The following is a 19,604-nucleotide window of genomic DNA, read 5'->3' on the forward strand; positions in this document are numbered from 1 at the left end:
CATGTCCATCGAGTCGGTGATGCCGTCCAGCCATCTCATCCTCTGTTGTCCCCTTCTCCTCCTGCCCCCTGTCCCTCCCAGCATCAGAGTCTTTTCCAATGAGTCAACTCTTCACATGAGGTGGCCAAAGTACTGGAGTTTCAGCTTCAACATCAGTCCTTCCAATGAACACTCAGGACTGATCTCCTTTAGGATGGACTGGTTGGATCTCCTTGCAGTCCCAGGGACTCTCAAGAGTCTTCTCCAATACCACAGTTCAAAAGCATCAGTTCTTCGGTGCTCAGCCTTCTTCACAGTCCAACTCTCACATCCATACATGACCACTGGAAAAACCATAGCCTTGACTAGACAGACCTTTGTCAGCAAACTAATGTCTCTGCTTTTGAATATGCTATCTAGGTTGGTCATAACTTTCCTTCCAAGGAGTAAGCGTCTTTTAATTTCATGTCTGCAGTCACCATCTGCAGTGATTTTGGAGCCCCAAAAATAAAGTCTGACACTGTTTCCACTGTTTCCCCGTTTATTTCCCATGAAGTGATGGGACCAGATGCCATGATCTTCGTTTTCTGAATGTTGAGCTTTAAGCCAACTTTTTCACTCTCCTCTTTTACTTTCATCAAGAGGCTTTTTAGTTCCTCTTCACTTTCTGCCATAAGGGTGGTGTCATCTGCATATCTGAGGTTATTGATATTTCTCCCGGCAATCTTGATTCCAGCTTGTGATTCTTCCAGCCCAGTGTTTCTCATGATGTACTCTGCGTTTAAGTTAAATAAGCAGGGTGACAATATACAGCCTTGATGTACTCCTTTTCCTATTTGAACAAGTCTGTTGTTTCACGTCCAGTTCTAACTGTTGCTTCCTGACCTGCACATAGGTTTCTCAAGAGGCAGGTCAGGTGGTCTGGTATTCCCATCTCTTTCAGAATTTTCCACAATTTATTGTGATCAACACAGTCAAAAGCTTTGGCATAGTCAATAAAGCAGAAATAGATGTTTTTCTGGAACTCTCTTGCTTTTTCAATGATCCAGCGGATGTTGGCAATTTGATCTCTAGTTCCTCTGACTTTTCTAAAACCAGCTTGAACATCTGGAAGTTCATGGTTCACGTATTAAGTCCATATTCAAATTTTGCCAATTATCTCAAAAATACCCTTTACATAGTAGAGTTTTACTTCCTGGTTCAAGATCAGGCATCTGTTTAGGCCTCATCTTTCTTTTCCCTCTCAGTCTGAATTAATCTGGAACATATTCTCTGCCTTTTTTGTTTTTGTTGTGTGTGTGTATGTGTTGGTTTTTGGTTTTGCCACGCTGTGCAGCATGTGGGATCTTAGTTCTCTGATCAGAGATGGTACCCTTGCCCTGTGCATTGGAAGCGTAGAATGTTAACTGCTGGACTGCCAGGGAAGTCCATTTCCCCCACTAACAACTGTTTTGAAGAATATAGCAGTTTCATTTGATAGCTTTTTCTTTAAATCTTTTTTATTGAAGTATGCAGTGGTAAAGACTCTGCCTGCCAAGGCAAAAGACATAAGAGATCTGGGTTCAATCCCTGTGTCAGGAAGATCCCCTGGAGTAGGAAATGACAACCCCCTTCAGTATTCTTGCCTGGAAAATTCCATGGACAGAGGCACCTGGCAGGCTACAATCCATGTGGTCGCAGAGTCAGACACCACTGAGCACCCATGCACAACACACATATGGAAAAACTCACATATCTCAAGTATACACCTTGGATAGTCACAAACTTAACATACATATGTACTCAACTCACAGGGGGAAAAAAAAAAAGGGACTTCCCTCGTGGTCCAGTGGTTAAGAATCTGCTTGCCAATTCAGGGGACACAGATTCAATTCCTGATCCAGGAAGACCCCGCCCACCACGGAGCCACTAAGCATGTGCACCCTAACTACTGAGCTCGAACTCTAGAACACTCAAGCCACAACTATATGAAGCCCACATGTCCTAGAGCCAGTACTCCACAACCAGAGAAGCCACCAAAATGAGAAGTCCACGCACCACAATGAAGAATAGACCCTGCTCACTGCAACAAGAGAAAGCCCAGAAGCAATAACGAAGACCCAGTGAGGCCAAAAATAAACACAAAAATAAATTTTAATTTAAAAGAACATTTTCTGCACCTTTTCAGTCTCCCTTCATGCTGCCTTTTAGTCACAACCCTGGAAAAATAACCACTGTCCTGACTTCTAATAGCATAAGTTAGCTTATGCACACTTTTAAAGTAATTTTCACAAAAGTGGTCTTGTCATTCTTCAATATATTTTCGCATGCTTGCCAGAATGAGTATTCTGCAACTGAAACCCTATCATGTCACGCTCCTTTTAAAAACTCATCAGTGGGGAATTCCCTGGTGGTCCAGTGGCTAAGACTCTGAGCTCCCAGTGCAGGGGGCCCAGGTTCGATCCCTGGTCAGGGAGCTAGATCCCACATGCTACAACTAAGACCCAGAGCAGCCAAATAAATAAATAAATAAATAAATAATTTTAAAAAAATGTTTAAAAAAAAAAAAACTCATCAGTGGGTGGCTACCTTGCACTTAGAATGAAATACAGACTTCTACAAGGCCACGATCAATATATTCCCTCATTTGCTAGCCCATCTTTTTTCTCAGCATTCTACCCCTTCATCACTGAGCTCCAGCAATATCCACCTTCTTTCAATTCTTTGGTTGTATCAAGTTCTCTCTTATCTCAGAGACTGGAGCCAAGCTGTTTGCTCTGCCTGGAATGCTGCTCTGAAAATTTTTCCCTTTCATCCCCCCAGCTTTCAGTGTAAATAACATGTCTATAGTTAGGCCTTCACTGATCACCCAACCTGAAATATGTTTTCCCTTATCTCTTCACCCCACTGATTCCTTTTTTTAGCAGTTTTAAAAATGATTTTTTGTTGTTTATCAATTGTCTATCACTCCATCCTTGACTGTGAGTCTGTGAAAACAAGTATCAGGTGTACATGTCCAATACCCAGTATACTGTACATCCTCAGTAAGTGTTTACTGACTGAATGATGTGACCACTGTCAACCTTCCAACCTTGTCTGTCATCATTGTCTCCTTCAAATATTAAGGCCCAGCCATACTGAACTACTAGGGAGTTTCCCTACTCTATCTTGCTTTCTTGTCCTGTGCTTTTGAGCTTACCACCTTCTTTGCTACCAATGTTTTGATATTTTTTTCACAGCCTTATTGAGATAAAATTGACATATAACTGTTTAAGTTGTACAACGTGATGACTTGTTGCACACATATTGCAAAATGGTTACCTCAGTAAGATTAGTTAACACATTTAACATATCCTTCACCTCACCTAATTACCATTTGTTGTTTTGATGAGAACATTTAAGATCTACTCTTATAGCTATTTTCAAGTATTCAGTTCACTTCAGTTGCTCAGTCATGTCCTACTCTTTGCAACCCCACGGACTGCAGCACGCCAGCCTTCCCTGTCCATCACCAACTCCCAAAGTTTACTCAAGCTCATGTCCATTGAGTCAGTGATGCCATCCAACCATCTCATCCTCTGTCGTCCCCTTCTCCCACCCTCAATCTTTCCCAGCATCAGGGTCTTTTCAAATGAGTCAGTTCTTTGCATCAGGTGGCCAAAGTATTGGAGTTTCAGCTTCAGCATCAGTCCTTCCAATGAATATTCAGGACTGACTTCCTTTAGGATGGACTGGTTGGATCGCCTTGCAGTTCAAGGGACTCTCAAGAGTCTTCTCTAACACCACAGTTCAAAAGCATCAGTGCTTTGGTGCTGAGCTTTCTTTATAGTCCAACTCTCACATCCATACATGACTACTAGAAAAACCACAGTTTTGACTAGATGGACCTTTGTTGGCAAAGTAATGTCTCTGCTTTTTAATATGCTGTCTACAATACAATATTTTAAACTATAGTCATCATGTGCTGTACACTAGATCCCTAGAACTTATTCCTCTATAACTGGAAGCTGGTACCCTTTAACCAATATCTCATTTCCCCTACCCCCCAGGGCCTGGCAAACACCAATCTACTTTCTGTTTCTGAGTCTGACTTTTCTGGATTCTGCATGTCAGTGAGATACTACAGTGTTTGTTTCTTTTTGACCAGGCCACACAGCTTACAGGATCTCAGTTCCCTGATCAGAGATTGAGCCCAGGCCATGGCAGTGAAAGTTTGGATCCTAACCGCTAAGCCATCAGGGACTACCAGACACTATAGTATTTGTCTTTCTCTGATTTATTTCACTCAGCATAATTCCCTCAGTGTTCATCCATGTTGTCCCAAATGGCAACATTTCCTTCTTTATAGTTGGAGAGTATTTTGATTGTTAAGTAAGGTTTCCTGGAGGAGATGGGACTGGTGCTGAGTCCAGAAGTATGATTTGAGTTTGAACTGATCAAGGGAGGATATGCCATCCTGGAAGTCTGAGGAAGACCGAAAGGGCCAGAGATTAGTCAACTTTTCATTCCACAACATCAAGGCCTGTGCTATGTCAAGGATAAAGATAAACAAGACATAATGATCACAAGCCAGAAATCTGGAATAATGCTCTTGCCTTTACATTTCACAGGTTGATGATCCCTGTATTCATTTGAACATAATCTCAGAGAGGTTTCTTCTGACTCTGTCTCCATTTAAAATTGCATCCACCCTGGTGGTTTCAGTCTTGGCTGTCCACTTTAATCACCTTCATTAGTACTCACCAAAACTTGCAATAATCTTATTTGTCTACTAATTACTTGCTTTTGTCTGTTTCTGTCTCAACCGCTAGAATATAAACTCCTTGAGGGCAGAACCCAGTCTTTTCTGTCTCATTCACTACTGTATCCTTGGCATTAAGCAGGGGCCTGCCATATAGCAGGCACTCAATAAATATTTGTTGAATGAGTGAATGACTTTTTAAAAACATAAATACAAATTTTATTATTTGTTCAATGTGGGAAATATCTAAATCACAGAATTGAGGAAAATCAAATTTGTTTTACATCAAAGATCAACCAAAGTCATGTTTATAAAATGAGCAATTTTAAAGTAGAAGGCAATGTATAATGTTTGTCTTTCAGAGAAGCCCTGGATATATAATAATTTTTAGCTACTTTTATATAACAATGTTTGGGCAAAATTATTTTATTTTTAATTCTATTTTTAAAGAAATGACAGAGGTAAGAAAATATCCTATACTCTTGAAAATCTTGTTAGCATGGTCTTATTTAGTTGCTAAGTCATATCTGACTCTTTTGCAACCCCATGGCCTATATCCCACCAGGCTCCTCTGTCCATGGGATTTCCCAAAGCAAGAATACTGGAGTGGATTGCCATTTCCTCCTCCATGAATGTCTCTTTCCTAGAAGCACTTTAGAGGCTGAGAGAAAGAGGTAAACAAATAGTTGCAGTAGAGCACATATGTACAGATTGCTGTGGGCACATTAGACTAGGAAGAGCATGGTGCTTACAAGCAGTCACACCAAGGTGGGATGGCCAGGGTTCAACTTTAGGTTCTACCAGTCACTCACTGGGTAACCTTTAAAACTGTTCACCTCACATTAGGCCTTGAACCCATGTACCAGAGCTCAAACATGGCCAGACCCTACAGTCTTCCTACCGATATCACACACCTGATTTCAGGACTTAATGAAGCTCATCGCAGAAAGAATTATGAGCAAAAAAGTGATAGGTAAGAAGTGGATTTATTTAGAGAGAGAAACATATTCTACAAACAGAGGGTAGACCATTTCAAAATGTGAGACTGGCCTCAAAATATGATGTGGTTAGCTTTTACAGTCTGGGTAATTTCATAGGCTAATGGGCAGGAGGATTATCCCAACTATTTTAGGGAAGGGGCAAAGATTTCCAGGAATTGGTCCACCACACCCTTTTTGGTCTTTAATGCTTGGCCTTAAAGTTTCATGGCGCCCATGGGAGTGTCATTTAGCTTGCAGATATGTTACAGTGAGTGTATACTGAGGCTCAATGTCTAGTGCAACTTGTCTCATCCACTATGTTGGACCCATTTGGTTCTAGTCAGTTTATATCATGTCCTTGGGCTACATCATTCTTTTAAAGTTTGTGCCTTGCCCCCCTCTCTCCTGTTTCATCTTGAGTAATTTTCTTAACCTCCCTGTGATGGTGATGGTGAAGTCGCTCAGTTGTGTCCGACTCTTTGCGACCCCGTGGACTGTAGCCTACCAGGCTCCTCTGTGCATTAGTTGCTCCCTCGGTCAGATCTGACTCACTGTGACCCCACAGACAGTAGCCTGCCAGGCTCCTCTGTCCATGGGGTTCTCCAGGCAAGAATACTGGAATGGGTTGCCATTCCCTTCTCCAGAGGATCTTCCCAACCCAGGAATCAAATCCAGGTCTCCTGCATTGCAGGAAGAGTCTTTACTGTCTGAGCCACCAGGGAAACCCTAGATAGTTCTAGTAATGATCATGTCATGGATTTTTGTCAGAATTAAGTGAGATTTACCACATGTGGAGAGGCTGTCACATACTGATGCATAGCAACTCTTAGCTGTTGTTTTTAAAGGAAGATTGTGCCTCCTTAGAAGCACCGTTTAAGACTTACATGTATTAACATATGCAAAATGAAACAAAATAGTGGGCTTTTAAAAAAAGTCATTCTAGGGAATTCCTTGGTGGCCTAATGATTAAGATTCTGGGGTTTCACTGAATGGTCCAGGTTCAATCCCTGACCAGGGAAACAATTTCCCAAAAGCCATGCAATTCAGTTCAGTCACTCAGTCATGTCTGACTTTGCAACCCCATGGACTGCAGCAGGCCAGGCTTCCCTGTCCATCACTAACTCCCAGAGGTTACTCAAACTCATTTGTCTATGGCATCACCTAGTACTCTCTAGCCAGGACTCCTCTAAAGAATCCATTACCTTTCTTACAAAGAGAAAAGATGTGGAAGTAAATGATAGGGAGGGTTTTTGCTTTAGAAAAGTTAATTCTGACTTTACAGAAGAACTTTTTTTTTTTTTTTGCGCACTGCATGGCACTGCAGCCATGAAAGTCAGTGATGCTGACTTTGAATCAGTGATGCCATCCAATCATCTCATCCTCTGTCATCCCCTTCTCCTCCCACCCTCAATCTTTCCCAGCATCAGGGTCTTTTCCAAGGAGTCAGGTCTTCGCATCAGGTGGCCAAAGTATTGGAGTTTCAGCTTCAGCATCAGCCCTTCTAATGAATATTCAGGACTGATATCCTTTAGGATTGACTGTTTTGATCTCCTTGCAGTCCAAGGGACTCTCAAGAGTCTTTTCTAACACCACAGTTCAAAAGCATCAATTCTTCGGCACTCAGCTTCTTTAGAGTCCAACTCTCACATCCATACATGACTACTGGAAAAACCATAGCCTTGACTAGACGGACCTTTGTTGGCAAAGTAATGTCTCTGATTTTAAATATGCTACTTAGGTTGGTCATAGCTTTTGTTCCAAGGAGCAAGCATCTTTTAATTTCATGGCTGCAGTGTGGAAAAAAAAAGTTATTCTGTAAAGTCAGAATTAACTTTTCTAAAGCAAAGACCCTCCCTCTCATTTATTTCCACATCTTTTCTCTTTGTAAGAAAGGTAATAGATTTTTTAGAGGAGCCCTGGCTAGAGTACTAGGTGATGCCATAGACACTAGGGATAAACGTCTTGTTTTCTTTGCCACCAGAGGGCACCAGTCAGTCAAGTCAATCTCTACCTGTCATGAAACTAAGAAAGCTCTAGGAAGCTGTTTCTGCCATTCATTATTTGTGCTGTAAAGTAGCCAAACATTATAGTAGCTTGAATACAGTTATGTATAGCTGACAAAAGAAGAGAATCTAAAGACAAAGGAGAAAAGGAAAGATATACCCATTTGAATGCAGAGTTCCAAAGAATAGCAAGGAGAGATAAGAAAGCCTTCCTCAGTGATCTATGCAAAGAAATAGAGGAAAACAATAGAATGGGAAAGACTAGAGATCTCTTCAAGAAAATTAGAATATTTTATGCAAAGGGAACATAATGAAAAAAGGGAACATTTCATGCTAAGATGGGTACAAAAAGGGACAGAAATGCTATAGACCTAACAGAAGCAGAAGATATTAAGAAGAGGTGGGAAGAATGCACAGATGAACTAAACAAAAGAAGATCTTCATGACCCAGATAACCATGACGGTGTGATCATTCATTTAGAGCCGGACATCCTGGAATATGAAGTCAAGTGGGCCTTAGGAAGCATCACTGTGAAGAAAGCTAGTGGAGGTGATGGAATTCCAGTTGAGCTATTTCAAATCCTGAAAGATGATGCTGTTAAAGTGCTTCACTTAGTATTCTAGGAAATTTGGAAAACTCCGCAGTGGCAACAGGACTGGAAAAGGCCAGTTTTCATTCCAATCCCAAAGAAAGGCAATGACAAAGAATGTTCAAACTACCGCACAATTGCACTCATCTCATACACTAGCTGAAGTGACTTAGCAGCAGCAGCAGCAGCATATGCTAGCAAAATAATGCTCAAAATTCTCCAAGCTAGGCTTCAACAGTATGTGAGCCGTGAACTTCCAGATGTTCAAGCTGGATTTGGAAAAGGCAGAGGAACCAGAGATCAAATTGCCAACATCCGTTGGATCATCGAAATAACAAGAGGCTTTATTGACTATGCCAAAGCCTTTGACTGTGTGGATCACAACAAACTGTGGAAAATTCTTCAAGAGATGGGAATACCAGACCTCCTTACCTGACTCCTGGGAAATCTGTATGCAGGTCAATAAGCAACAGTTAGAACCGGACAAGGCACAACAGACTGGTTCCAAATTGGGAAAGGAGTACATCAAGGCTGTATATGTCACCCTACTTATTTGACTTCTATGCAGAGTACATCATGTGAAATGCTGGGCTGGATGAAGCACAAGGTGGAATCAAGGTTGCCAGGAGAAATATCAATAACCTCAGATACACAGATGACACCACTCTTATGGCAGAAAGCAAAGAAAAACTAAAGAACCTCTTGATGAACGTGAAAGAGGAGCGTGAAAAAGCTGGCTTAAAACTCAACATTCAGAAAACTAAGATCACAGCATCTGGTCCCATCACTTTATGGTAAATAGATGGGGAAACAATGGGAACAGTGACACACTTTATTTTCTTGGGCTCCAAAATCACTGCAGATGCTGATTGAAGTCATGAAATTAAAAGATGCTTGGTCCTTGGAAGAAAAATGATGGCAAACCTGAATAGCATATTAAAAAGCAGAGACATTGCTTTGCCAACAAAGGTCCGTCTAGTCAAAGCCATGGTTTTTCCAGTAGTCATGTATGGATGTGAGAGTTTGACAATAAAGAAGGCTGGGTGCCAAAAAAATTGGTATTTTTGAACTGTGGTGTTGAAAAAGACTCTTAAGAGTCCCTTGGACTGCAAGGAGATCAAAACAGTCAATCCTAAGGGAAATCACTACTTTAATTTGGGAAGGACTGATGCTGAAGCTGAAACTCCAATACTTTGGCCACATGATAAGAAGAACTGACTCATTGGAAAAGACCCTGATGCTGGGAAAGATTGAGGGTGGAAAGAGAAGGGGATGAGAGAGGATGAGATGGTTGGATGGCATCACTGACTCGATGAACATGAGTTTGAGCAAGCTCCGGGAGTTGGTAAGAGACAGGGAAGCCTGGCATGCTGCAGTCCATGGGGTCGCAAAGAGTCAGACACAACTGAGGGACTGGACTGATATGGATATGAGCAAGACCTGTTGTCCTTACAGAACAGGGCACCTACTATGTGTCTTTGAGACCCTATTAGACTACAGAGGTCGAGGGTGAGGCTTAATTTGTGATTCATTGTTGTTATTGTTGTTGTTACTGATTATCTTCCTGCCTTTGGCTGTGGGCCCTTGAGAACAACTACTTAGTATCTATTTTGTGTCAGAGAGTGTCCTAGTTGCTGAGGATCCAGGGATGAATAAGACACAGTTGTAACCTACTAATAAACAATGTCTCACCTGCTAAGATAAATAGGCATGATAGAAGTCCTGTGGAATTTGACTTCCTCTGACCTAAGGATCGAGTCTTTAAACAGCTCATTAAGACACTAGGCTGTGAGCTTCCTTGATAGGTATATGTTTGTTAGTCACCCATCTTAGGGTCATGGCATTGTGAATACTTGGTATGAGTTTGAGAGTTGATTTGAGTCCAGGCAGTGGCATTTGGTCTGGGTGCCAGGTGTATATTTCAGTGACTTAAGACTAGGGATCTGCCATCTTTTGGGTTAAGGGTGGGGCTGTGATGAGTTTATGTGGGTGAAATGCTTTGAAGATGAACTTTCTGCCTATTTGTCTACTCATAGCCTTGCTATTAAAAGTGTCAACATCATCACTTACCTTTCCAGGTCAGCAATCTTCTTGTCCTTAAATTGAATAGGGGGGAGGAGGAGAAGTCAGAATCAGTCATACTCCATCCTTTGGGAAGGAGGGGCTACACTGATTAAGATGTGCTCTAATGCCAGTGAAGTTTGGTCTCAAGATCAAGAGAATAGAGTTGGGAGCTAAGGAACGATTATTTAAAATATTGAGGCTTTGTGTCTGAGAAAAAAATTAACACCAACAACAAAATGAAGGGGCTCTTTCCATGTGGATAGTGCATAGTAACTTCCTTCTTAGGACAGAAACGAGGTAAAAAGAGTAACTTTACATTGGAGACCAGACTTTACCAGACCACCTAACCTGCCTCTTGAGAAATCTGTATGCAGGTCAGGAAGCAACAGTTAGAACTGGACATGGAACAACAGACTGGTTCCAAATAGGAAAGGGAGTACATCAAGGCTGTATATTGTCACCCTGCTTATTTAACTTATATGCAGAGTACATCATGAGAAACACTGGACTGGAAGAAACACAAGCTGGAATCAAGATTGCCGGGAGAAATATCAATAACCTCAGATGTGCAGATGACACCACCCTTATGGCAGAAAGTGAAGAGGAACTAAAAAGCCTCTTGATGAAAGTGAAAGAGGAGAGTGAAAAAGTTGGCTTAAAGCTCAACATTCAGAAAACAAAGATCATGGCATCTGGTCCCATCACTTCACGGGAAATAGATGGGCCAACAGTAGAAACAGTGTCAGACTTTATTTTTTTGGGCTCCAAAATCACTGCAGATGGTGACTGCAGCCATGAAATTAAAAGACGCTTACTCCTTGGAAGAAAAGTTATGACCAACATAGATAGCATATTTAAAAGCAGAGACATTACTTTGCCGACTAAGATCCGTCTAGTCAAGGCTATGGTTTTTCCAGTGGTCATGTATGGATGTGAGAGTTGGAGTGTGAAGAAGGCTGAGCGCCGAAGAATTGATGCATTTGAACTGTGGTGTTGGAGAAGACTCTCGAGGGTCCCTTGGACTGTAAGGAGATCCAACCAGTCCGTTCTGAAGGAGATCAACCCTGGGATTTCTTTGGAAGGAATGATGCTGAAGCTGAAGCTCCAGTACTTTGGACACCTCATTCGAAGAGTTGACTCATTGGAAAGGACTCTGATGCTGGGAGAGATTGGGGGTGGGAGGAGAAGGGGACGACCGAGGATGAGATGGCTGGATGGCATCACGGACTCGATGGACGTGAGTCTGAGTGAACTCCGGGAGATGGTGATGGACAGGGAGGCCTGGTGTGCTGCAATTCATGGGGTGGCAAAGAGTCGGACACGACTGAGTGACTGAACTGAACTTACAGTGGAGAAACCTGACATACTAGGTCAGCCAGGTGATTGAGGTCAATATCAGCATATCAATACAACATTGTTGATATTATGTGCTCTTGATATGATGTGATGAAAATATTTTTCTCCTGGGATCTCTTCCCCTGTGGGCATGCTCAGTTGCTCAGTCATGTCAGACTCTTTGCCATCCCACAGACTGTAGCCAGCTAAGCTCCTCTGTCTACAGAATTTTCCAGGCAAGAATACTGGGGTAGGCTGCCATTTCCTCCTCCAGGTGATCTTCCTGACCCGGGGATTGAACCAGCATCTGGTTCAATGCATTCACAGGCAGATTAGGATTCTTTACCACTGAGCCACCTGGGAAGCTCAAACTCCAGTTTAATCATGAGAAAAACATCACAAATTCTAGCTGAGGGATATTCTAAAGTATACTTGACCAGTACTGTTCAAAACTTCCAAAGTCATCAAAAACAAGGAAAGTCTGAGAAATTTTCATAGTTAAGAGGAGCTTTAATAAAATATGAAAACTAAATATAGAAAAAAAATATATAGTATCTAGGATGGGATCCTGGAAGAGAATAGGGACATTAGGTAAAATCTAAGGAAATGTGAGTAACTAAAATTTTAGTTAATAATATATCAACATTGGTTCATTAATTGTAATAAATGTACTACACTAATGTAAGATGTTAATAAGGGGAAACTGGATGCCAAGTATATGGAAATTATCTGTACTATTTTCTCTGCTTTTTTTTTTAAGTCTATTAAAAAATGGAGGGGGTGGTATCCAGAATATAACTATGCCTTAAAATTTTTTTTATTTTTTTAATTTTATTTTTTTACAATACTGTATTGGTTTTGCCATACATTGACATGAATCCACCACAGGTGTACATGAGTTCCCAACCCTGAATCCCCCTCCCATTTTTTCTTAAAGTTCCTATTTATGGAGTATTTACCATATGCTGGTCATTGTGCTAAACTCTGTACATGGATGATTTAATTTTTATAATTATTTATATGTTAGGCATAATTAACCTCTTTTACAGAAGCTGATGAAAAAGGAAGTGGTAATATAATATAAATGGTGGAGCCAGGATTGGAACCAGGGATGTTTCTGATCCCAGAATTCTAAATGTGTGGAACTCACAGTATCCTGCCTTTTCTAGAAAATGTTCAGTTTTCATAGGACAGGCCTTCCAAAGAGAAACAGGGCCTAAATTATGGGATTGTAGACAATTTCCACATCTCACTTCACTCATGATTATTTTAAAAGAACCCCAGTTCTAAGATCTGCAGGGGGTCAAAGTTCAACCAAGTACCTCATTTTACAAATGGGTAAATGGAGGATAGCCACAGCATTTGTCCCAAATCACACAGAAAAGGGGCAAGAACCCAGGTTCAGTCTGTATGATTATTTCTCTTTTTATTTCCCACAGCTTCCTCTTTGTAGTTAAGGAAGTAGAAACTGACCAATCTGCTTTCCCCATTTCTCGGATGGGAAACTGCACTTCAACCCCCTAAGTTGGCAACACGCTGCTCTCCAAAGACACAATGGCATGAGGACTGGACCCGCAGAAATGTCAGGACGCTTGTTCCCAACGACAAAACCCGCACTGTCAGCACATCCTTGTCAAGCACCTACTGAGTGCTGGGACGACAGACCGTGTGTTACGGCGGGGTGGGGAGGGGACGTTAGGCCTGTAGAGGATCAGGGCTCTTAGGAGGACAACTGCGGGAGGCCTGAGAATACAAGTAGGGGGAGGAGGGCGATGACAGCTCTAGGACAGAGGTCCCTTCCCGGGCGCGCCTTTGGAAACGTAACGTCAAGCCGCACAACCGTCATTTTGGGGACAAGGGCACCCCCAGGGGCCACCCTCAAACCCCGGCCTCACCGTCACCCCCTCACTGCCGCTTGGCCCTTTAAGGGAGGGGGACGCGCGCCGGCGTCACAAAGCGCCGCCACCTGGCGGGGTGGTGGAGAGGAGGCGGGGAAGTGGGAGGAGTAGGAGGGGGAGGAGGGAGAGGAGGGCGGCAGGGGCAGAGGAGGTGGGGAGGGAGAGGAGGGAGGGAGGGGCGCGCGCACGCGCGTCGCGTCGGGCCGCTCGCCGCCTAGAGCCGCTCTCGGCCAAGAGCCGCCCTCCCTCCCGACGCGCGCCCCTCCTCCCTCCCGACGCGCGCCCCTCCTCCCTCCCGACGCGCGCCCCTCCTCCCTCCCTTCTTCTTCTCAGCTTCGTCGCTCCCGCGGCGCGAGGCGCTCTCGCTCTTCTCCTCCTCCTCCTCCGCCGTCGCCCCTCCCCCCGCGCAGCCGCCGCCGCCGCCGCAGCCGCGAGACCCCCGCGTGTCGCGCTTCCCCCGCCCTTCGGCCCCGCGCGCCCTTCGGCCCCGGCGGCCCCCGAGGAGAACAAGAGAGCGAGCGAGCGCGGCGCTCCCGGGCCATCCCGGCCCGGTCTCCTCACCGTCGCCGGCCTTTCGCCGCCTTCCTCCGCTTCCACCTCTTCTCCCCCCCCCCCACCGCCAACCAAGTTGAGGCCCCCTCCGGGGGGGGGAGGCCCGAGACCCGGAGCGAATTTCTTTAACTCTCTCCACCCCTCCCCCCACCCCGGCCCGAGTGTGAGGAGAAGGGCCCGGCCCGGCCCGCGTCGTGTGTGAGGAGGAACCGGGCCGGCCCACGGGCCGTGTGGGGCCTGGTCCGGGCCGCCGGGTGTGTGAAGACAGGGCCCCGGAGCGGCCCGGCAGAGGGCGAGCGGAGGGGAGGGGCCTGGTCCGGCCCGGCTGGTGCGTGAGGACTGGGGCCCCGGCCCGGCGCCGCCGCCGCCGCGATGGCCCAGCAGCAGATGACCAGTTCGCAGAAGGCCCTGATGCTCGAGCTGAAATCCCTGCAGGAGGAACCGGTGGAGGGCTTCCGGATCACCCTGGTGGATGAATCCGACCTCTACAACTGGGAGGTTGCCATCTTCGGACCCCCTAACACGCTCTACGAAGGCGGCTACTTCAAGGTACCCGCACCCCCGCTCAGGCTTCCCCGGGCGGAGGCCGCGGTTTTCGGCTGTTTTCCCGGCCGAGAGTGGGAGCGCGGGGGAGCGGAGGGGGCTCCTCACCTCGGCAGCCCCCTCCCCCCATCCGTGGAGGCAGGAAGGCCTCGCTTGCTCACCCGGTGCCTTTTCTTTGTCATGGGGGCGGGGGCGGGAGGCCAGCCTGCACCGGGAAATAGGAAAGCCTCTGTGGCTAGGGTAGTGGCTACCGGAGGAGGAGGGGGGAGGTCTTTGTTTTGTTTCCCCCGCCGAGGGTGTACGGAAAGAAAGGGGTCCCCCACGGCCTCCCATCAGAGCCATCTCTGCGCCGGCTGGAACTACCCCAGAGGGCAGAGTGACCTGCACTTACGGGATTGGACCTTTTTTTGGGGTGGGGGGGGTGGGGTAGGAGGGTGGGGGAGGGGTATCGGCCTGTCATTCCAGAGGCTGCCTACTGACCTGACATTTTGGGGATTTGAGGGCTTCTTGCATATAGTGGTGGTTCCAACTTCGCATTCCAGTGGGTGGTAATGGAGAATAGGACCCTAGGGGTGGTAAACAAGGGCGCCTGCGTTTTCTTGCCATCAGCCACTTGAGGGAACTCGAATTTAGCCCTCTTTCTGTCCTCATTTTCTATTTACTTCAATGCTGTTTCAAAATGCCCTTTGTCCTCACCCTGCCACCAACTTTACTGCACTCACCCCCGCCTTCCCCGGCCTCCCGTGTAGAAATATCCACTGAGGGCGGAACATGTTGTATAGGGAGATTGATAATTTCCCACTTCAGGGAGACAAAATTGAAACCTTTTGCTTAGATGGCTAACTCTAGCAAACAGGGAGGGGGGGTGGTCTCACAGGTGAAGAGTGACATCTGCGGTGGGATGGTTTCACAAAGTAGGACCGCTCCTTAGCGACCGTAGTTATACTTTCTATTGTTTTCCAAGATGTTAGAACAGTGGTTTTTATCATTCCTGAATTCAGCATTTTTTTCAGTTCCCAAATAGATAGTTGGGAATATTGAGGGTCTTTTGTTTTTGTTTTTATTTAACCATTTTTTAAGGGGAAAATCACAGATTGAAGGTCGAAGTTTTAAATGATGGGGGACAGAGAGGAAATGAGTGCTTAAGAATGCTTTTAAGTTAATTTTTTTTTTAATTTCCAAAATTAAGTAAAATAGGTCTGTGAGTCAGTCTTAGTTTGTTTTGAAGGGAGGGGCTATCTTGGCATAAGTTTTAAATGAGTATCTTAGTCATGTAGTTACGTGTATTTTTAAGGACTGCCCAATTAGTTTAGTTTCTACTCTTCTAAAGGTAGAAGCCTCAGTTTCAGGCTTGAGATTGGGTCTGTTTTGTAGAAAATGTGAAGAATTGATTGTGGAATGTTTACTATTCATGTCTGTGATAGTTAATAGCTGGTTAAAAGCAAGCGTTTAGTATTTAGAATATTGTATATACCAACCATACACTGTACTCTTCAGAGGAAAATACTTGCAAAATCTACTGGCTAACTTTAGTGAAATGAAGTTTAATTTCTAAAAAGTATCATTATTTGGGACAATCACTTGTCAGGATAAATGGTTACTAGTTAGAATTATCTTACTCCTAGGCAATGCATTAAAAACAAACAACAACAAACAAAGGAAATAATGGGTTTAAAATGGTAATAGTTTTGCTTAGGTAATTGAGAATGGAGTGTGGTGAACCCTCTCAGTTTGGCATAGGTAATATGGAAGGAGGATTCCTTGAAGCATGCACTGATTTAAATTAACTGCTTTTTAAATTCAGTCTTATTTAAAAAGAATCTCGTTTTGTTGTATGTTTAGATGTATATGTTTTTACTTTTGTGACATGTAAAAAATGTATGAAAATTCTTAAACAGATTTAGTGTTTTAGTGTTATGTGAGAATTTTGTTCAATTTTGTTCTCGTCTTCATTTTTTTTTTCTTTTTTAAATGGGTTTTTATTCCAAAGTCTTTCATTGGAAAAGGCAAATTTATGGTCATGAGCAGTTAACACTGGTGACAGGTTTAAAACCATTGTTTTTTATTTCACTGCTTTTGTGAAACAAGGCTTTTAGTGTGTCTACTACAGCTGCAGTTAAAAGTTGGCACAGATCTTTCTCTACTGTTATTCTCTCTGATCAAATGGTGGTTCTTGAACATTTAATGTAATTTATTTCCAAGTGAAACTATTTTCTTTATGGTGTGTTATAGTTTCCAAAGGCAGTGGGCTGCCAGTCATTTTAAATTTTTCATAATTTAACTCCTTTACCTTTTACATATTAATAGACTTCTAACTGATCTTATTCACCATGAAATAGTTGACCCTAGTCTGTTTTAACTGTGGCATCTGTTGTAGTAGAGACTTGAGAGACGTGTATTTCAAAATTTGTTTTTTCAACTTATTTTTCAAATATCTTGAATTTGTATGATTCTTAGCTTGGGTTGGGGATTGAGAGGAATATAGATGTATGGTGGGCAAAAGTAGTTTCTTGTGTCTGACTTTCTGCATGTTATAAACTCTTCTTTGGCCTCATTATCTTTTTGTCCAGTTTCTTTAATTTAAAAATTTATTTTTATTTTATTTTTTTGGCTCCCCTGCGTGGCATGTAGGATCTTAGTTCTCCCACCAGGGATCAAACCCTGGTAACCCTGCTTTGGAATCCAGGAGCTTTAACCGCTGGACCTCCAGGGGAGTCGTTTGTCCAGTTTCTTGATCTCATTGATTCACAGAGTGAATTTCTTTGCTGCTTCAAATTTTTTCTCTGGGGTCAATCATTGTAGAACACAAAGTAGGAGATGACTTAGAATACCCAGAACACTTCTGATCTTAATTTTGCTAATGTGGAGCGAGTTGGAATTCTGTTATGTTACTGGAAGAGGAACTTGTTGATCACGTGAGCAGTAGTAATGACTTTTAACAGGTTTACCCCTATTCTTTTAGAAACAACTATATTTTCAAATAACTCCTGATAATGATCATAACTTAGTGTGGCTGCTTTTGTATAGAACCTCCTTGTAACTCCTGCATTATTTATATAATAGCAATGAGTCTGGAGATCAGAAAGAGTGACTCTTTCATGATAGGCATAACATTTAAGTGTTACAGAATGCTTAAAGTATTGCAGGTTTTGTAGTTGTGATTTTATTCAGTAATGTATGGGAATGAAATACAGGTGTGTTCCATTTTTGGATTACTCCCAACAGATAAAATTTAGGAAGTATTTGTTATATTTTCAGAGTTTTCCTTAATAGGATATTCTTTATCAAATGTAGCACTTCATTTTATATTAAAGAAACTCTTCAATAGTAATTGTTTAAGATAAAGGACATACATTATTTTCATTTGTTCTGGAATCTATTCTTCACGTGCCACCCTTCCCTGCCCCATAAAAACTATTTTATGACTCTGAAATTTTTAATATATAGTTGAAACAATTTTTGTAAGTAGCTTTGTCTTTTTGGCATAGGGATCCTTTTGAGAACTTTATAAATTTTCTTCAGAAGACAATGAGAACACACAAACTAGCTTATATGTAGGAGGGTTAACTGAATCCTTGTTTTAACGGATTTTGATCGTCAGCTTTAAAAACAAAATTAAACTCCTTTGACGTCGTAAAAAAATACTGCTTTAAAAAAAACAATATATGATAAGTCTTTCAGTTAAAATTTTCTTAATTTAAAATTTTTTTCTCAGTCAGTTTAAGAACACGTCTTAGGACTTTTAGCTGTACCCTTTTCTTGAAGCTGTACCCTTGTCTTGAGTGCTGGGTAAACTAAAGAAACATTTTAGGTGGAAACATGGTTAATGTCCATTGATTTGGGACACTGAGTGTAATTTTAGTCCCCAGCCTGCATCCCTGGCAAATGCAGCATTCCAGTATTTCATAGATTATACTTTTACCATATTAAGTTGATTCTAAGATGCATATTTTTCTAGTTTCACATCTCAAATTTGGGATGAGTCCAGGAATTCTTAGAATTGGCATCAGCTAGGTGGCACTTGTGACCTAGCTGTGAGAGACCCTTGCATTGAAATCATCTGATAAAATTTTTTTAAATGCCAGCATCAGTGTCTTAAATTTGATCAATAAGAATCATTTCTTTTTGAATGATTTGTTTCCTTAGTACTTTTTTGCTGCATGTTGATTCCTCTTTTTCAGAGATTTGTGTTAGTCAACAATAATTACTGAACACACGCCAAAGGCAAAGCACTATAGGAAGTGTCACTGCCTTTCAGATAGTAAGGGAAAGTATTAGGACATTGATAACCTTAGAACTTTTATGAATAATCTTCATAAAAGTCTTTGTGCAGAAATGTGAGGGGTAGGTGTTACTGACAGAACTGTAATGGTAGTTAAAATCAAAGTTTTAAGGCCAGTTAGTGCATTGGCCAACATAACCACAGTCTGTCGTGATTAAATATTCTGCTCCATTTTTAAAACAGTTTTAGTGGTCCTAGACTAAGTAAGGTTCCAGAAGAATCTGTCTGTTGGAGACAGGTGAAATAAAAGAGATTATCTAAGAAATTGGCCCACCTCTGCTAATATAGTTTGGGAAAACAGAGTTATAAATTCAGGATTTAAGACAACAGAACTCCTATCTTGCTGAAGGGTCACATTTAAACTTTTTAATTCTTTCATGTTCCTGAAATTCTTTTGGACGTTTCATCATATACAGCTACATATATATCTGAATAAGACTAAGCTGAACCTCTTTGAAAGTGTTTTGTCAGCACAGAATTAATTCATTTCAGCTTCGTTCAGTGAGAAATTATTATTGAGTTTATGCTTAAGTATCTTTAAATGAATTGATTCTGAAATTATGGGATGATAAATACTTAACTGAAGAGAAAATTTTAGTTTGGATTGCTAAGGTTTGATTTTACATAAATTTTCCTCCATATGGGAATTAGAATATTA

At 42.6% G+C, this 19,604-nt stretch overlaps 1 protein-coding gene across 1 annotated transcript in view; it reads left to right on the forward strand.

The window, feature by feature from the left end:
• Positions 1-13,996: 13,996 nt before the first annotated feature.
• UBE2R2 (ubiquitin conjugating enzyme E2 R2) overlaps positions 13,997-19,604 on the forward strand; it is a 103,599-nt gene continuing 97,991 nt past the window's right edge. Inside the window, exon 1 of the mRNA XM_052644463.1 lies at positions 13,997-14,670. Coding sequence (XP_052500423.1) covers positions 14,494-14,670 — 177 coding nt within the window. The 5' untranslated portion in view covers positions 13,997-14,493. The remainder of the gene's footprint in view (positions 14,671-19,604) is intronic.

The sequence above is a fragment of the Budorcas taxicolor genome, chromosome 8 (genome assembly GCF_023091745.1).
Source record: "Budorcas taxicolor isolate Tak-1 chromosome 8, Takin1.1, whole genome shotgun sequence".
In the NCBI taxonomy this organism is placed as follows: domain Eukaryota; kingdom Metazoa; phylum Chordata; class Mammalia; order Artiodactyla; family Bovidae; genus Budorcas; species Budorcas taxicolor.